At 41.7% G+C, this 15,707-nt stretch overlaps 1 protein-coding gene across 2 annotated transcripts in view; it reads left to right on the plus strand.

Moving 5' to 3' along the window:
* The window catches only part of ZDHHC9 (zinc finger DHHC-type palmitoyltransferase 9), a 226,470-nt gene that overhangs the window by 134,650 nt on the left and 76,113 nt on the right, over window positions 1-15,707 (plus strand). For both annotated transcript variants that reach the window (XM_069212928.1, XM_069212920.1), the window contains exons 4-5: window positions 1,639-1,797; window positions 14,052-14,189. In XM_069212928.1, coding sequence (XP_069069029.1) covers window positions 1,639-1,797; window positions 14,052-14,189 — 297 coding nt within the window. The remainder of the gene's footprint in view (window positions 1-1,638; window positions 1,798-14,051; window positions 14,190-15,707) is intronic.

Here is a 15,707-nt window from a genome sequence, read left to right on the forward strand (position 1 = left end):
ATGTGTCCTTTTCTGATCTATGCGCGATGGCAGAGTATTTCACTCTCAATGCCTCCAGAACAACTTGCTGTCTACTATAGCTGTGTAATTCATGCATGAATGCATTGCTGGCGATTCAATTAAATTGTTGTGCTTAAATGACAGTCTTAGTCCCACCAAGTGTGTTTGGGGTCTACTTGTTGTTGGGTAGTGAGAAAGATGTTAATCAAATGAGCAAGTTGCAGCAGTATTGTTATTCACTAAATAAATGTCTCCCCCTCATGTTCCTATTAGTAGAGAACTTCTTTTGTTTCCCTCCTTCAAGCAGTGCTTCTTGAGCCACCACTGTCTGTTTATATTCGATCTTTGCTAGGGTGACCACCTGGCATTGATGCAAATTCTGGACAGGACTGTAAAAAATTCAGGACAAAGGGTCAAAATGCAGGACAAAAATTCAAGAACAAACTGTAAATGTGTAAGTCCTTATTGTAAACATGCATACAATAACTGGTCAGGGATAGTAAACACTGTATAAATACAATTACATCATATATAGGCTGCTACGAAATGTGCAAATACATTTTGGTTAAATTAAAAAAAAGTGCTTCTCAAATACGGATTTGAATAATACACAGTTTATACCTAGTACTAACATTTTTTATTACACTCCATTAAAACCACACTCTCCAGAACTCACCTTGGAACACCATTGCAGTACCTCTCTAAAAGAAAATATATTTGCCATCAGAAAGGTTCAAGTGACTCCTTTGGTTAAAGTGGTTGCAGGTTTTCAAGCCCCTTTACATTTGCAGATTTACCAGTTGCCCGCATTTGCATTTCTTTATGGGAAGGAGACACCCTGGCAAGAAGGTCTGTTTATCTGCCTGCCCCTCCCTCCCTCCGAGCATAGGAGACTCCCTGCCTCCCAATCCAGCTGGGGAAACTAATCTGCCCGTAATTTCGCCCTGCCGTCCTTTGTCTTTTTGGCGAAAGGCTAAAATTACGGACAAATGCCGTCTGTTAAACCTTTCATCACGGACAACGGACGGCAGGGCGAAATTACGGGCAGTTCGTGAAATTTACATACGGGTGGTCACCTATAGGGCCTATTTTATGCTTAAATAAGCAATGCACGTTCTTTCACAGACTTGTATCCCTTTTCTTTCCTCATGCTCCTGTGTTTCTATCTAAGGAAGCGGGTAGGAAATCGGGGTACCGGAGTTGAGAATGGACCAATCACTTAGTAAAGAGATGCAAGAAACGCATGTTCTGGTACAAAAGGTTCTCTTGTGGTGACTTGCATATCACAGTTCATTTCGAGAAAGAACTATTAACATGGTATTTTCGTCTCCCATGTTTACACGCCTGCCTGAAGTAACTAACACATATACCTACAGTTGTATGAAACCAAATGTTTGCAGCCTTGTTAGCACACCGTTAAATAGCTTTTTTCTTATCTAGTGGTAGCTTTTTCGATCCAGTCTTTAGGGTCAGGGTCCTTCTTTCTAGATGAAAACAAAGGTGGACATTGGCCGGTCTCAGAGTAAACATTCAGTACTTTTACTGTTGGCAGTTTTGTGAAACGGGGTTGTTTGTAGCACAGGGAGAGGTTCTTTTCTTGCTTTAGGTAAGCAAACGGTGCTTTCTTGTGTTTTTCAGAGGCAGCTAACGGGAATGTTCCTCAAGGTCAGCGTCCACCACCACGTATTAAAAATGTGGAAATCAACAATCAAATTGTGAAGCTCAAGTACTGTTACACATGCAAGATCTTCCGCCCACCTCGTGCGTCGCACTGTAGCATCTGTGATAACTGTGTTGGTGAGCAATTATAATGATCATCGTTCTCCCTGTCTGTTCTTCATTGGTTGCCCCACTATTATATACCAGATAAGTATTCGATTCTACCTGTTAAATGGCAGGAAGGGTTCACGGCTTATTTAGCAAGTGTAAAGAATGGAGTAAAGTGGAAAATGTATGCCCATATGTGTATATCCTTTCAAATCAATTTATTACTTGGTTTCGGTGTTTTCTGACTGACTTCCTGTTGAAACTCTGCAACATCGGGACAAACTGTATCATATGCACTATGTTATCTCTGATTTTAGTATTTATGTGATGGCATGGGGGACAAAGTTCATTACATCAAACGTGCACAGACCCTACTGCTTTACATTTGGGCAAGCATTAGCTTTTTTTTGTGAGCTTGGATAGAGAGCATTAGTAGTCGGGTTAGTAGAATAAAAATAGCTATTTCATTTCAGACTACTGCATCTGTGCTCGTCACTGTAGAGTTTGATACGCAATGTGGTACCCGTAGCCAACGGACTACAGCTAAACCTCAGTGCATCAACCATTTCCAAGGTTGTTCTCGTTTACTAGCTATCAGTGATTGGTAACTACACAATTTATATATTAATAATTTAAAACAATTTAAATAATTGAAGATGTACAAAAAACCTGCAATTCAGAACTCACAAAGTTAACGATGTTTAGACTGTATTTGCATATTTATTTTATTGATCATTTATCAGTGTTGCAACTGCACAGAGTGGTATTAACACGTTATACATAACAACCTATTACAATCTATTGCAGATAATCTAGCAGTGAATAGCAAAAGGTTGAAGTGCAGGGAGGTAGAAGAATCCCACAAATTCAGTGGGGAGCAGAAGTTCAATGTAAAACATAGTTTAGAGGGGATGTGCAGTAAAAAAAAAAAAAAAAAGTTCCTGTCCTTTGTATTTACAAATGATAAGCATTTTAGAATGTTGCTTTGTTTAAGTCTGCTGATGGCTTGAGATGTAGTATTCTTGAGCCTAAAGACCCCTTGAAGGCAATTGGCATACAAACTGGAGTCAGTGATACAGTAGCAACTAAAACATTTAAGAGCTCATATTATAGAGGGTGACTTGAAGGAAAAAAGTGGAACATCGAGGAGGTGGGTGTTTTGATTTTGTCATCCTAGATACATCTTGATTAAATATAACTGGGTTCAAAGGACCCTTCTGAAGATAGAATGTAAGGTGTTTCCTTAACTGAACTGGGAGAGAATTCCATGTGCTGGTAGTGGCTCCTGAGCAAAATGCTATTGTATTGGCCACAGAGTTCACAATATAAAAGCTCCTTACTGTGATCATTGCAAACAATTCACAGTGAAAATGATCTTCCCTATTGTATTTGTTACTGAAATTACCATGCAAACCCCATTGCTTTTGTATTGAACAATTCTAGTTTGCGATGTTTCAAGGACCTGTTAGTTACTTGATTCCATTGTGTGAATGAGTCTTTTACTTGTGGTGACCTCAGTACCCAAGACCCTCAGAGTGGGACCAAATGCCCCTTTTAACGCTTGGCTCTAAGGATAAAAGAGTAGAGCAGTCCCAATGCTGACAGAAACTCTAAGTACTGCAACACACAACATCATACCTCAATAAAACAATGACCAACCAGTGTTTTTTTTCTGAAACTGGGAGAGTTCTTTAATGAAAATGTTTAAAAGATTTCCTCTTGAAGTAAAAATACAAAACCCTAAAGCTGCTTTGCAGATTAACTAGGGTGCAGATCACATACACTAAATAAATATCACAGTAGGCAGCTAATCCTGTAGAGCTGGTCTGCTTCCATTACCTGTGAGTTACTTAGTGACAGTTTGTGCACAAGTAGGCTCCGATTGTGGAAAATCGCAATGGTTGATCAGTATTTATTTCGATGGGAACACAAACATACATAAAAAAAATAGATAAAATACATACAATTATTATATATGTATATACAATATAAATGGGTGACCTTCAAAATTATATTTTACTAACATTTTAAAATATAAGCCCTAACTGTTTCCTGCAAAACCATACATCATATAAAAACTTGCTGAAACCTAAAACAATGGGTGCACTTAAATCAGACCGGAGCCCTTTTGAAGAAATAAGAGAATGCCAAAAACACTTATTTAAGCAAGGTGATCTTATCCATTTAATTCTTGTAAACCTATAAGCTGGGCAAAATAATAAAATATGGTCCACGTCTTCCCCAACATTATTACAGATCAAGCAATTCCCAGTAGAGGTACCACCATGCTTCCATTTAGATATAAAACTGTTAGTAAATAGAGTTTCCAGTCTCAATTTGCTATACATGGATTTGGCCTGGTTCTGTATCATCTATGTGGGCTTCGAAACAGGATGAGGGTTTATGAGCCAAAAATGTAGCTGTAACTTCTCATGAAATTGATGATATTGTTCAGAAAAGTGGCTCCAAGAGGCAGCCTTTACCATCCCTTTTGTTGCTCTAGAAATACTTGCTGTGTCATGCCATACAATTGTCAGCTCCAAAGCATCCAACAATGGTTTTACATGGAGCAACGACAGCAAGGTTAACGCCTTACCTAATGTAAAATTCTCTTAGAGGCCACATCTTTACAAGGATAATTATGGTGTAGACCATAGTCTTACCGATAAAGTAATGGCTTGCTGGCTGCTGAACCCCCACCTTTTTAAGGCCAGGGTCAAAGTAGAGTGGTAAGGAGAGGGTGCTGTGTAGTACATTTTCATGATTTCAGAAAATAAGTCTCCTTCTGAATTATATCTGTTAACAGTACTCCATATCGTCGCTCCAAATAGCACAGAGGACTGGTCCTTAGTTCTATAAACCTCAATGGGTGGTGACTCTGATGTACCCATTGTGGGAGTATGCATTTTTATGACTGCTGTGTCGCTCTGTGGGTCAATAATGCACTACTCTTCTTCTTAACTTGGACATTCCACCAAAATAGATTGTCTACTTAAACCCCAGGTAACCAGATTGATTGACCCTGTCAAATAACACCCCCCACCTCATACCACACCTAAAAGACTTTTGGTCTTCAAGTCATGCTTTTGGTTTTAGAAACATTAGAAACATTAATCCCCAGGCTCCTCGTACCACACATCGTTACATTTATTAGGTACGTTTCGTAGGCCCTTTGTGGGGCAATATTTATTAGCAAATAGGGGTGCTGGAACAAGATTGTTGTCTAATGTGGGTGGATCATGGGCACAATTGTTTGAAAAGTCAATGGTGTTAATATAGAAGGGAAAACTTTGTTGGAGCCAAAATGCACCCTTGTAGTACCTTGTGTTTGAGCAGAATACCATCAGTAACTTTGCCCCATCTCACATGCATGTAGTTATGTTCATGAGGTTGAATTACAGTATTTTATAGATTGTCTGGAATACCCATTTACCTTAGTGTCTACATTTTGTTTCTAGGGACGAAGTCAAATGCAGCTCTCAAGTCTACAAATGCCAATTTTTTTTTTTTTTTTTATAAATAAATGTATTTCAACAAATAAGGCTTTAGACATAGTGCTGGCCTTTTCTCTACAACCAGCTTGATGGGGCAATAAAGTTTGTCTCTCCCATCCATTCAAGAATCTTATTAGGAGTTTTGAAGCATTCTTGGCCTTAGTCAGGGAGAAAAGAGGAAAATCACTGACATGGCGATTTTGGTGAATGGGGTTCTGAATCAATACGTACTAGCATACCTGCAATCTGTGTTGTGTTTTTTTTTTTTAGTTTTTTTTTTATACAAGTTAATTATGATCAAGTCTGGATTGAACACTTCACTATCTGCTGTAGTGTTCCCATGAAGATTGTCCTGTGTGATAATATGGCAGAAAGCTGTGTGATCCTTTCTTCTGCACACGTCTAGCAGATCCACCCAGTTTGAAGTCAGTAAAAAACGGTGACAATATAATTTCATGTTTATAGTTGAATCTTGCTTCTCCAGTAGAATGCAGCTTACACGATTTAACTGCAAAAGTAAGTGTGGATGTGGCCTTCCATCAAACACTTCTATGCCATGTGGTGGGCCTGAATAATGGCGAAATTAGTATTTAGGGAGTTATGTAGTTCAGCACTGGATTTCATGTTTAAGGCAGTAGATGTAGGGAGTTGGAATAGTATTATAAGAGTTATAAATTTGTAAGGGACATTTCATTGACTTTCTAGTCCCAATAATTAAAGCTATGGTAGTCAATTGACTAGGTTATGATAGTTCACTACTCATACCACTCAGAGTAAGTTGAAGGGCATAATAATCTCTCTCCTCTCAGCATAAAGTCTTGAACCCGACCAGTTAATGCCAAAGTAGCGTATCCAGAATGAAGTAGTCCAATCTGCTTCTGTAAGGCTCTCCAATATATACGTAAGTGACCTCTCCCTATTAGATATGGAGCGACCTTTACATACACGCAAACCATATGTTAGTGTAGCTAGTTGAATGGCTGCTGTTGATGGAGCCTTAACATGTTTGGTACCAAGCCTAGGGACACCAAATGCGCCATTCTCTTGATCTGTAATCGTATCCATGCATTCTAGCAGTTCATAGGTAACGTTAAAGTCTCCAGCAAGCATGATGAAAGGTCTGTTAGCTGTGCTAGTTAAGTGCTGGTCAAAAGTGGCTAGAAGAATATTTTTTTTTTCCAAGGAGTGAGTGTTCATAAATGTTATATAGGTTCATACGTAAACCATTTTTGACAGGTATTCAAAAGTAAAATATCTGGCCTGGGGAGTTAATTTCCCCTTTTTTTAAAAAAAATTTTTTTTTTACTACAGTTTAATGAGATCTTTACGCAAACTAAGCAGAGCTCCCGAAGGGCGATCTGAATTAGATGGGAGAGCTTCATTGCTATACGTGGTAAAACCCAGGTTCGATGGCATATGTTGCTGCAGATACACATGTTTGGCACAGTCCGCTGCCTGGTGTTGGGCTCGGAGTATTACAAGTTGTTTTTCTTCGAAGAAGTCTTTTTGGTCACGGGACCGAAGGACTCCTCCCTCTTTGGCTCCATTGCGCATGGGCGTCGACTCCATCTTAGATTGTTTTTTTCCGCTGTCTGGTTCGGACGTATTCCTTTTCGCTCCGTGTTTCGGTTCGGAAAGTTAGTCAGAATCTCGGAAGAAAGCGTCGGTATTGTTCCGTTCGGTATCGGGATAGTTAGGTAGGTACATCGACACCGATCATCGGAAGACTTTGGGGCAGTTTCGATCCCCCATCGGGGCCTGGTCGGCCCGACCGCGTGCGACATTGAAGCCGATGGAACGGACCCCGTTTCGTTTCTGCCCAAAATGTCACAGTAAGTATCCTTATACAGATCAGCACTTGGTCTGTAACTTGTGCTTGTCCCCCGAGCACAAGGAGGATACCTGTGAAGCCTGTCGAGCCTTCCGGTCCAGAAAAACACTCCGGGACCGAAGAGCCAGGCGTCACCAAATGGCGTCCACGTCGACAAAACAACGTTTCGACGACGAAGAGGAAACATTCTCGGTTCCGGAATCAGAATCCGGAGACTCCGACGTCGAACAACAGCAACAAACTGTGAGTAAGACGTCGAAAAGTAAATCCATCGACAAACCGAAAGCCCAGGGGACGCCACTGCCAACAGGCCATGGCTCGACCCATAAATCAGGCGACCCGTCGAAGGGGCCGAAAAAGGGCACGCCCATAGCGAAGACACCCGACTCCGGTCGAGGGACCGCCATGGAGCAACCTCGGAGCCGAGAAAGCGGCTCCGAGAGACAAAAACAAGATACCAGCACCGAAAAACATCGGCACCGAGAATCCATGCCGAAAGGAACAAAACTTCTGTCGGTGCCGAAACCGAAAAAAGATTCTCTCTCGGCGCCGAAAAATACCACACCTTCATCCTACTCAGAGGAACAAGGACTAAGTGGCCAAATGCACAAATTTGGACAAGAGCTCCAAAGTGTAGAATCGGACTACACACAAAAGAGACTGTGCATCCAGCAAGATACAGGGAAGATATCAACCCTTCCCCCAATCATGAGGAAAAGAAGGATCGGACTTCCAAAGGATGACACACAACCACAAGCCAAAGTGGTTAAAAAAGTCACGCCTCCGCCCTCTCCTCCACAGGCATCGCCGGCACAAACACCGCCACAAATGCACTCACCAGCGCAAACTACCATAAGTCATGACGATCAGGACGCAGACGCCTGGGACCTGTATGACACCCCAGTGCCGGACAATGATCCCGAGTCATACCCCACAAAGCTGTCACCGCCAGAGGACAGTACCTCATACTCGCAACTGGTGGCTAGGGCTGCAGACTTCCACAATGTCCAACTGCATTCCGATCCTATAGAGGATGATTTCTTATTTAACACCCTCTCGGCTACACATAGCCAATATCAATGTCTCCCAATGCTACCAGGGATGTTACGGCACGCGAAACAAATTTTTGAGGAGCCCGTAAAATCAAGAGCCATCACCCCAAGGGTGGATAAGAAATACAAACCACCACCCACAGACCCAGTGTTTATTACTTCGCAGTTACCACCCGACTCTGTGGTAGTAGGGGCAGCTCGCAAAAGAGCAAATTCACATACATCTGGCGACGCCCCACCTCCGGACAAAGAAAGCCGAAAATTTGACGCGGCAGGGAAAAGAGTGGCGTCACAGGCAGCCAACCAGTGGCGCATCGCAAATTCACAAGCGCTGCTGGCCAGATATGACCGCGCACACTGGGACGAGATGCAACTTCTCGTAACTATCTTCCCCAGGAATACCAAAAAAGGGCGCAGCAAATAGTGGAAGAGGGACAAACGATCTCAAACAATCAAATCCGCTCTTCACTAGACGCAGCCGATACTGCAGCAAGAACAGTCAACACTGCTGTCACCATAAGGAGACACGCTTGGCTACGCACTTCAGGCTTCAAACCTGAAATCCAGCAGGCTGTCCTTAATATGCCCTTCAACGAGAAACAACTGTTTGGCTCGGAAGTGGATACAGCCATTGAAAAACTTAAAAAGGACACAGACACGGCCAAAGCCATGGGCGCACTCTACTCCCCGCAGAGCAGAGGCTCTTTCAGAATAACTCCATTTAGAGGGGGGTTTCGTGGCCAATCCACAGACACCACCAGCCAACAATCAAGAACCACACCATATCAGGGTTCCTTCCAAAGGGGTGGTTTCAGGGGATATCGGGGGGGTCAATTCCCAAGGAGTAGGGGAAGATTCCAGACTCCAAAAACACCTCCACCTAAACAGTGACTTTCAAGTCACGCAACCCCTTCACTCAACACCAGTGGGGGGAAGACTAAGCCAATTCTACCAATCTTGGCAACAGATTACAACAGACAATTGGGTATTAGCAATAATCCAACATGGCTATTGCATAGAATTCCACAACTTCCCACCAAACATCCCCCCCAAAACACGCAAAATGTCACAACATCATTTAGAACTTTTAGGACTAGAAGTTCAAGCACTACTGCAAAAGGATGCAATAGAATTAGTACCAGTACAACAAAAAAACACAGGAGTTTACTCCCTGTACTTTCTAATCCCAAAAAGAGACGAAACATTGAGACCAATATTAGATCTCAGGACACTAAATACCTACATCATATCGGACCATTTTCACATGGTCACACTACAAGACATCATTCCACTGCTCAAACAGCAAGATTACATGACCACATTAGACCTAAAGGATGCGTACTTTCATATACCAATACACCCTTCTCACAGAAAGTACCTACGGTTCGTATTCAAAGGAATACATTACCAATTCAAGGTGTTGCCATTCGGAATAACAACTGCACCAAGAGTGTTCACAAAATGTCTAGCAGTAGTAGCAGCACACATCAGGAGACAACAGATACATGTGTTCCCTTACCTAGACGACTGGCTAATCAAAACCAACACAGTAAAAAAATGCGCAAACGACACCACCTTTGTCATACAAACCCTTCACAAACTGGGGTTTTCCATCAACTACACAAAATCACACCTAGAACTGTGTTAAACACAACAATATCTAGGAGCAACCATCAACACATCAAAAGGAATTGCCACTCCAAGTCCACAAAGAGTGCAGGCATTCCACAAGCTAATAAGTGCTATGTTTCCAAACCAAAAGATACAAGCAAAATTTGCGCTAAAACTTCTAGGCATGATGTCATCATGCATAGCCATTGTCCCAAACGCAAGACTACACATGCGACCCTTACAACAGTGTCTAGCATCACAATGGTCACAGGCACAGGGTCAACTTCAAAATCTGGTGTTGGTAGACCGCCAAACATACCTCTCGCTTCTATGGTGGAACAGCAAAAATTTAAACAAAGGGCGGACGTTTCAGGACCCAGTGCCTCAATACGTTATAACAACAGATGCTTCCATGACAGGGTGGGGAGCACACCTCAATCACCACAGCATTCAAGGACAATGGGATATACACGAAACAAAACTTCATATCAATTACCTAGAACTGTTGGCAGTATTTCTAGCGTTAAAAGCCTTCCAACCCATAATAACACACAAATACATTCTTGTCAAAACAGACAACATGACAACAATGTATTATCTAAACAAACAAGGAGGAACACACTCAACACAATTGTGCCTCCTAACACAAAAAATTTGGCAGTGGGCGATTCACAACAACATTCGCCTAATAGCACAATTTATTCCAGGAATACAAAACCAACTAGCAGACAACCTTTCGCGAGACCACCAACAAGTCCACGAATGGGAAATTCACCCCCAAGTTCTGAACAAGTACTTTCAAATTTGGGGAACACCCCAGATAGATTTGTTCGCAACAAGAGAAAACTCAAAATGCCAAAACTTCGCATCCAGGTACCCACACCGCGAATCACAAGGCAATGCTCTATGGATGAATTGGTCAGGGATATTTGCGTACGCTTTTCCCCCTCTCCCTCTCCTTCCATATCTAGTAAACAAGTTGAGTCAAAACCAACTCAAACTCATACTGATAGCACCCACATGGGCAAGACAACCTTGGTATACAACTCTACTAGACCTTTCACTAGTACCGCATGTCAAACTACCCAACAGGCCAGATCTGTTAACACAACACAAACAACAGATCAGACATCCAAACCCAGCATCATTGAATCTGGCAATTTGGCTCCTGAAATCCTAGAATTCGGACACTTGGACCTCACACAAGAATGCATGGAGGTCATAAAACAAGCTAGAAAACCTTCCACTAGACACTGCTATGCATCTAAGTGGAAAAGATTTGTTTACTACTGCCATGCCAATCAAATACAACCAGTACATGCCTCTACTAAAGACATAGTAGGATACTTACTACATTTGCAAAAAGCAAATCTCGCTTTTTCATCTATAAAAATACACCTCGCAGCTATATCTGCTTACCTACAAACTACTCATTCATCGTCTCTATTTAGAATACCAGTTATTAAAGCATTCATGGAAGGGCTAAAAAGAATTATACCACCAAGAACACCACCAGTTCCTTCATGGAACCTTAACATCGTCTTAACAAGACTCATGGGTCCCCCTTTCGAACCCATGCATTCCTGTGAAATGCAATATCTAACCTGGAAGGTCGCATTTCTCATTGCAATCACATCCCTCAGAAGAGTAAGTGAAATACAGGCATTTACCATACAAGAACCATTTATTCAAATACACAACAATAAAATAGTTCTAAGAACAAATCCAAAATTTCTGCCAAAAGTAATCTCACCATTCCATTTAAATCAAACGGTAGAATTGCCAGTGTTCTTCCCACAACCAAATTCTGTGGCTGAAAGGGCACTACATACATTAGACATCAAAAGAGCACTAATGTATTACATTGACAGAACAAAGCTAATCAGGAAAACAAAACAACTGTTCATAGCTTTTCAAAAACCACACATAGGAAATCCAATCTCTAAACAAGGCATTGCTAGATGGATAGTCAGATGCATTCAAACATGCTATCTTAAAGCCAAAAGAGAATTGCCTATTACACCAAAGGCACACTCAACCAGAAAGAAAGGTGCTACAATGGCCTTTCTAGGAAACATTCCTATGAGCGAAATATGTAAGGCTGCAACCTGGTCTACGCCTCATACGTTTACTAAACACTACTGTGTAGACGTACTAAATGCACAACAAGCTACAGTGGGCCAAGCTGTACTAAGAACATTATTCCAAACTACTTCAACTCCTACAGGCTAAACCACCGCTTTTAGGGGAGGTAACTGCTTTATAGTCTATGCCAAACATGTGTATCTGCAGCAACATATGCCATCGAACTGAAAATGTCACTTACCCAGTGTACATCTGTTCGTGGCATTAGTCGCTGCAGATTCACATGTACCCTCCCACCTCCCCGGGAAGCCTGTAGCCGTTTAGAAGTAGATCATGAACCTTAAACATCTGAACATTTGTAAATAATTATTAGAAACTCTTATCATACATACATATTCACTCCATTGCATGGGCACTATTTATACCAAACAACTCCATCCTCACCCTCTGCGGGGAAAACAATCTAAGATGGAGTCGACGCCCATGCGCAATGGAGCCAAAGAGGGAGGAGTCCTTCGGTCCCGTGACCAAAAAGACTTCTTCGAAGAAAAACAACTTGTAATACTCCGAGCCCAACACCAGGCAGCGGACTGTGCCAAACATGTGAATCTGCAGCGACTAATGCCACGAACAGATGTACACTGGGTAAGTGACATTTTCATTTCTGCACAGGCTACAATGCCCAAGTTTCGTGGAACATGCAAAACTGATGCTTGTCAATAAGATTACCCCCATTCTGGATCATCTGATTTCTGACGCATTCATGTTATATTCCAAGATAAAATCAAAAGACCCTCACTGTCTGTGGAAGAATCGGAATCACAAACGTGTACTTATTCCATACTGAGGTCTTCTAGTGCAGTGAGATCTTGTACACTCTTAATATTTAAATTAGTCTCAACAAAATTATTTGAAGTGTCTGCTTTCCCATTTAGGTCTGGCCATCCTGGCGTGGAGTTGTGCATGACCTGTAGTTTGGAAGTCTGAATGTCCAGTCTTCTTTTTTTTTCAGTTTGGGGGTGGGGGGTACTCATTTTGTCACCACATTTAAAAATCCATATAGTAAGCCTCTTGACAGTAACATGAACCTACGCATGACTGTGTGGACATTGTGTGTAGAGAGAGACTCCTCAGACCTTTTCGGCAGGCCCCAAGATATGCATTGAGATGAACATTACCACTCCTGTAAGACACCAAACATTAACTGTGGTCAGTCCTAAAATGGGATAAAAGTACTTTATCTCTTCTTAAAGCATTTGTCAGTTTACAGTGTAAATCTTTACTATTGCTGTATCCAGAGCATTCAGTATGAAACCCCTGCCTGGTGTGGTTGGCAAAGTTTACAGTTTACAACCCCTTCATGTTGTGTTTGTCAGAGTTCAAAATACAAAACCACTTTGTGTAGTTGTTTGGCAAAGAGTTCTGTAGAGTTTTTGGGCAGCCAACCAACACTATTCATCCCTGCAACCAAAAGAGTCTGGCAGACATACCCTTATAATACTTTTGTAGATCAGCCATTTGGGCGAAAAAGTATAAATGAAAACATTGTCACAGATTTCTATTTTTTCATACTTACTTTCAATACTTCTTGATTTCGTTGAATTTTCCCTTACCCCCCGCACCTCCACTGTCCCGTTAGAAAAAACTTTCTTTACCAGTGACCTTTTGTTGACTTCAGAATGTTGTCTACTTTTCAATAATGTACCGCTTTCCCAGTTCATCCATCGGTTCCATATCTCTTTTACCCTTAAACTGCAAAGTATATATGAACTGCAAACATTGCCAGATAGCTAGGAAGAGAGAAATCTTAGCACAGAAAACCTTTTACTACTGCTATTTTTAGAAATAAATCTTGCACAGCACTTACTGAATAAACTCAACTCCCAGTGCAATAGCCTCTTTTTTATATAGATACATAGGGTTGATGTAGTCTTTAAGACCCATCCATAAGTTGCCTTTAAACTTAATTATTGACTTGACCTCTATGGCCACCATCTGTTCCACAGAACGAGAGGGAATAAGGGTTCTTAAGCTAATATTGTATTTGTATAACACATTAATGTGTTACTCATGAGCTCAATGTACATTGCATCACTAACTGTGCACACAGAGGGGTTCTGCTGGCTAAATCAGGCTAGCGTATTGCAGGTGCTTGTTACACTGCATTTGACTGCATTTGGCATTCTGCTGATATGTTTATTTTTCTTACAGAACGATTTGATCACCATTGTCCCTGGGTTGGGAACTGCGTCGGCAAAAGGAATTATCGTTACTTCTACCTCTTCATTCTCTCCCTATCCTTTCTTACCATCTACATCTTTGCCTTCAACATCGTCTACGTTGCCCTGAGTAAGTTTGATTTTCTGTATCTCTCCACTGAGCCACAAAATCTGTTGGCTGATTGTGCTATAGCAGCTCAACATTTGAAACTGGTTAAAAGTGGGGTTGCCGGTGTTATTTAATGTAATTGAAATACCTGTAAAAGGTCACCGCTACAGGTTTTTTTTTTTCTCTGAAGTCCATCATATGGTATTTTGTGTGACTGAGTCACACGTGGAGCCTGGAGGTCTTTGGGTTACACGGTCTGTCTGAGGTGTTGCATTTTTAGCTTTAGGTTAATGAATGCCACTCGCAGCACAAATTTGCACAAGGTTGTATCTGCCCGAATGAAGTAAAGTCCTCACGTTTAACATGTGAACACAAGACAATAAGGTTTGATATTGGCTGTTGAAATGGAGTCCGTTCATGGCTTTGGGCAACTGTGCTGTCCCATGCCATTTTTCTGTTAACTCTGTTGATTTTCCCCCTAGTCAGTTGAAAAGATGCAGGTTACTAGGGTTCTTTCATTAATTGATCACAAGGCTTTCACGTTGTGGGGACACGCAAAGCGTGCCCCTTCCTTAGGCAGTAACTACTGTTGTCTGTGGGGCAGATTTATAGAGTGCACTTTCACCAGGGTGGAGGGAGTGGTATTGTGGCACTGAGCAGGTACGAGTCTATCCCACCTTGGGCTTAGTGGGACTACTGGAAAAGCCAGGTCTTCAGCTTTTTGCGGAATTCAAGAAGTGAGGAAAATGCTCTTATGTGCAGTGGCAGGTCATTTCACACTTTAAGAGTGATGTAGGAGATGGATAGTTTGCCAGATCTGGGTTTCCGTATGCTTGTGGCATGTGTGCAATTAGGAGTCTGGAAAAGCGGAGGTGTCTAAAATGTTAAAGTAGATACAATTTTTGGAGTATGCTGGGCCAGTGTAACATAGTTCCTTGAAAGTGTGGGTGGGAAGTATGAATTGTGCTAGTTTGTGGACTGGGAGCCAGTGGAGCTTAATGTCGCTGAGTTCTGACGGGTCTGAAGCCTTCTAGTGAGTTTTTTTTTTAATTGATTCCAGCATCGAGGATACTCTCTATGAATGGTTAACTGTACTGACTAATTGTTATCAAGAGACTCTCCTTATTATGGGTACTGTTCAGTGGGAAGACTAGGTATTACCCACAATGGACTAGCCTATTCAGTAGAACATGTCTTGTTAACAGATACAGTCTCTTTATTTCAGAAGAGACTGTTTGCTTGCTAGGCTTCGGTGGGCATTTTCTTGATTTGTAGTGAAGCTCCTGAAACCAGAGTCACTGCTGTGAAAAAGATGTTTGCCTCTTAAAGTGTCACATTCCAAACATGTACCACTGGATGTACTTTTGAGACCGGTTTTGGTGCTGCTATTTCCCTGATCCCTTTGATTGGAATGCAGGCTGTGATGTTCTCAAGCCCTCACTTGGCTCTTGCAGACACTTTAGATTGGAGGACCTTGTCTATGGGCCACGTCAATATGTTTTTGTGTGTGTGCACATGCAGTTAGTGGTTGAACACTGT

Source organism: Pleurodeles waltl, chromosome 2_1 (assembly GCF_031143425.1).
Source record: "Pleurodeles waltl isolate 20211129_DDA chromosome 2_1, aPleWal1.hap1.20221129, whole genome shotgun sequence".
NCBI lineage: Eukaryota > Metazoa > Chordata > Amphibia > Caudata > Salamandridae > Pleurodeles > Pleurodeles waltl.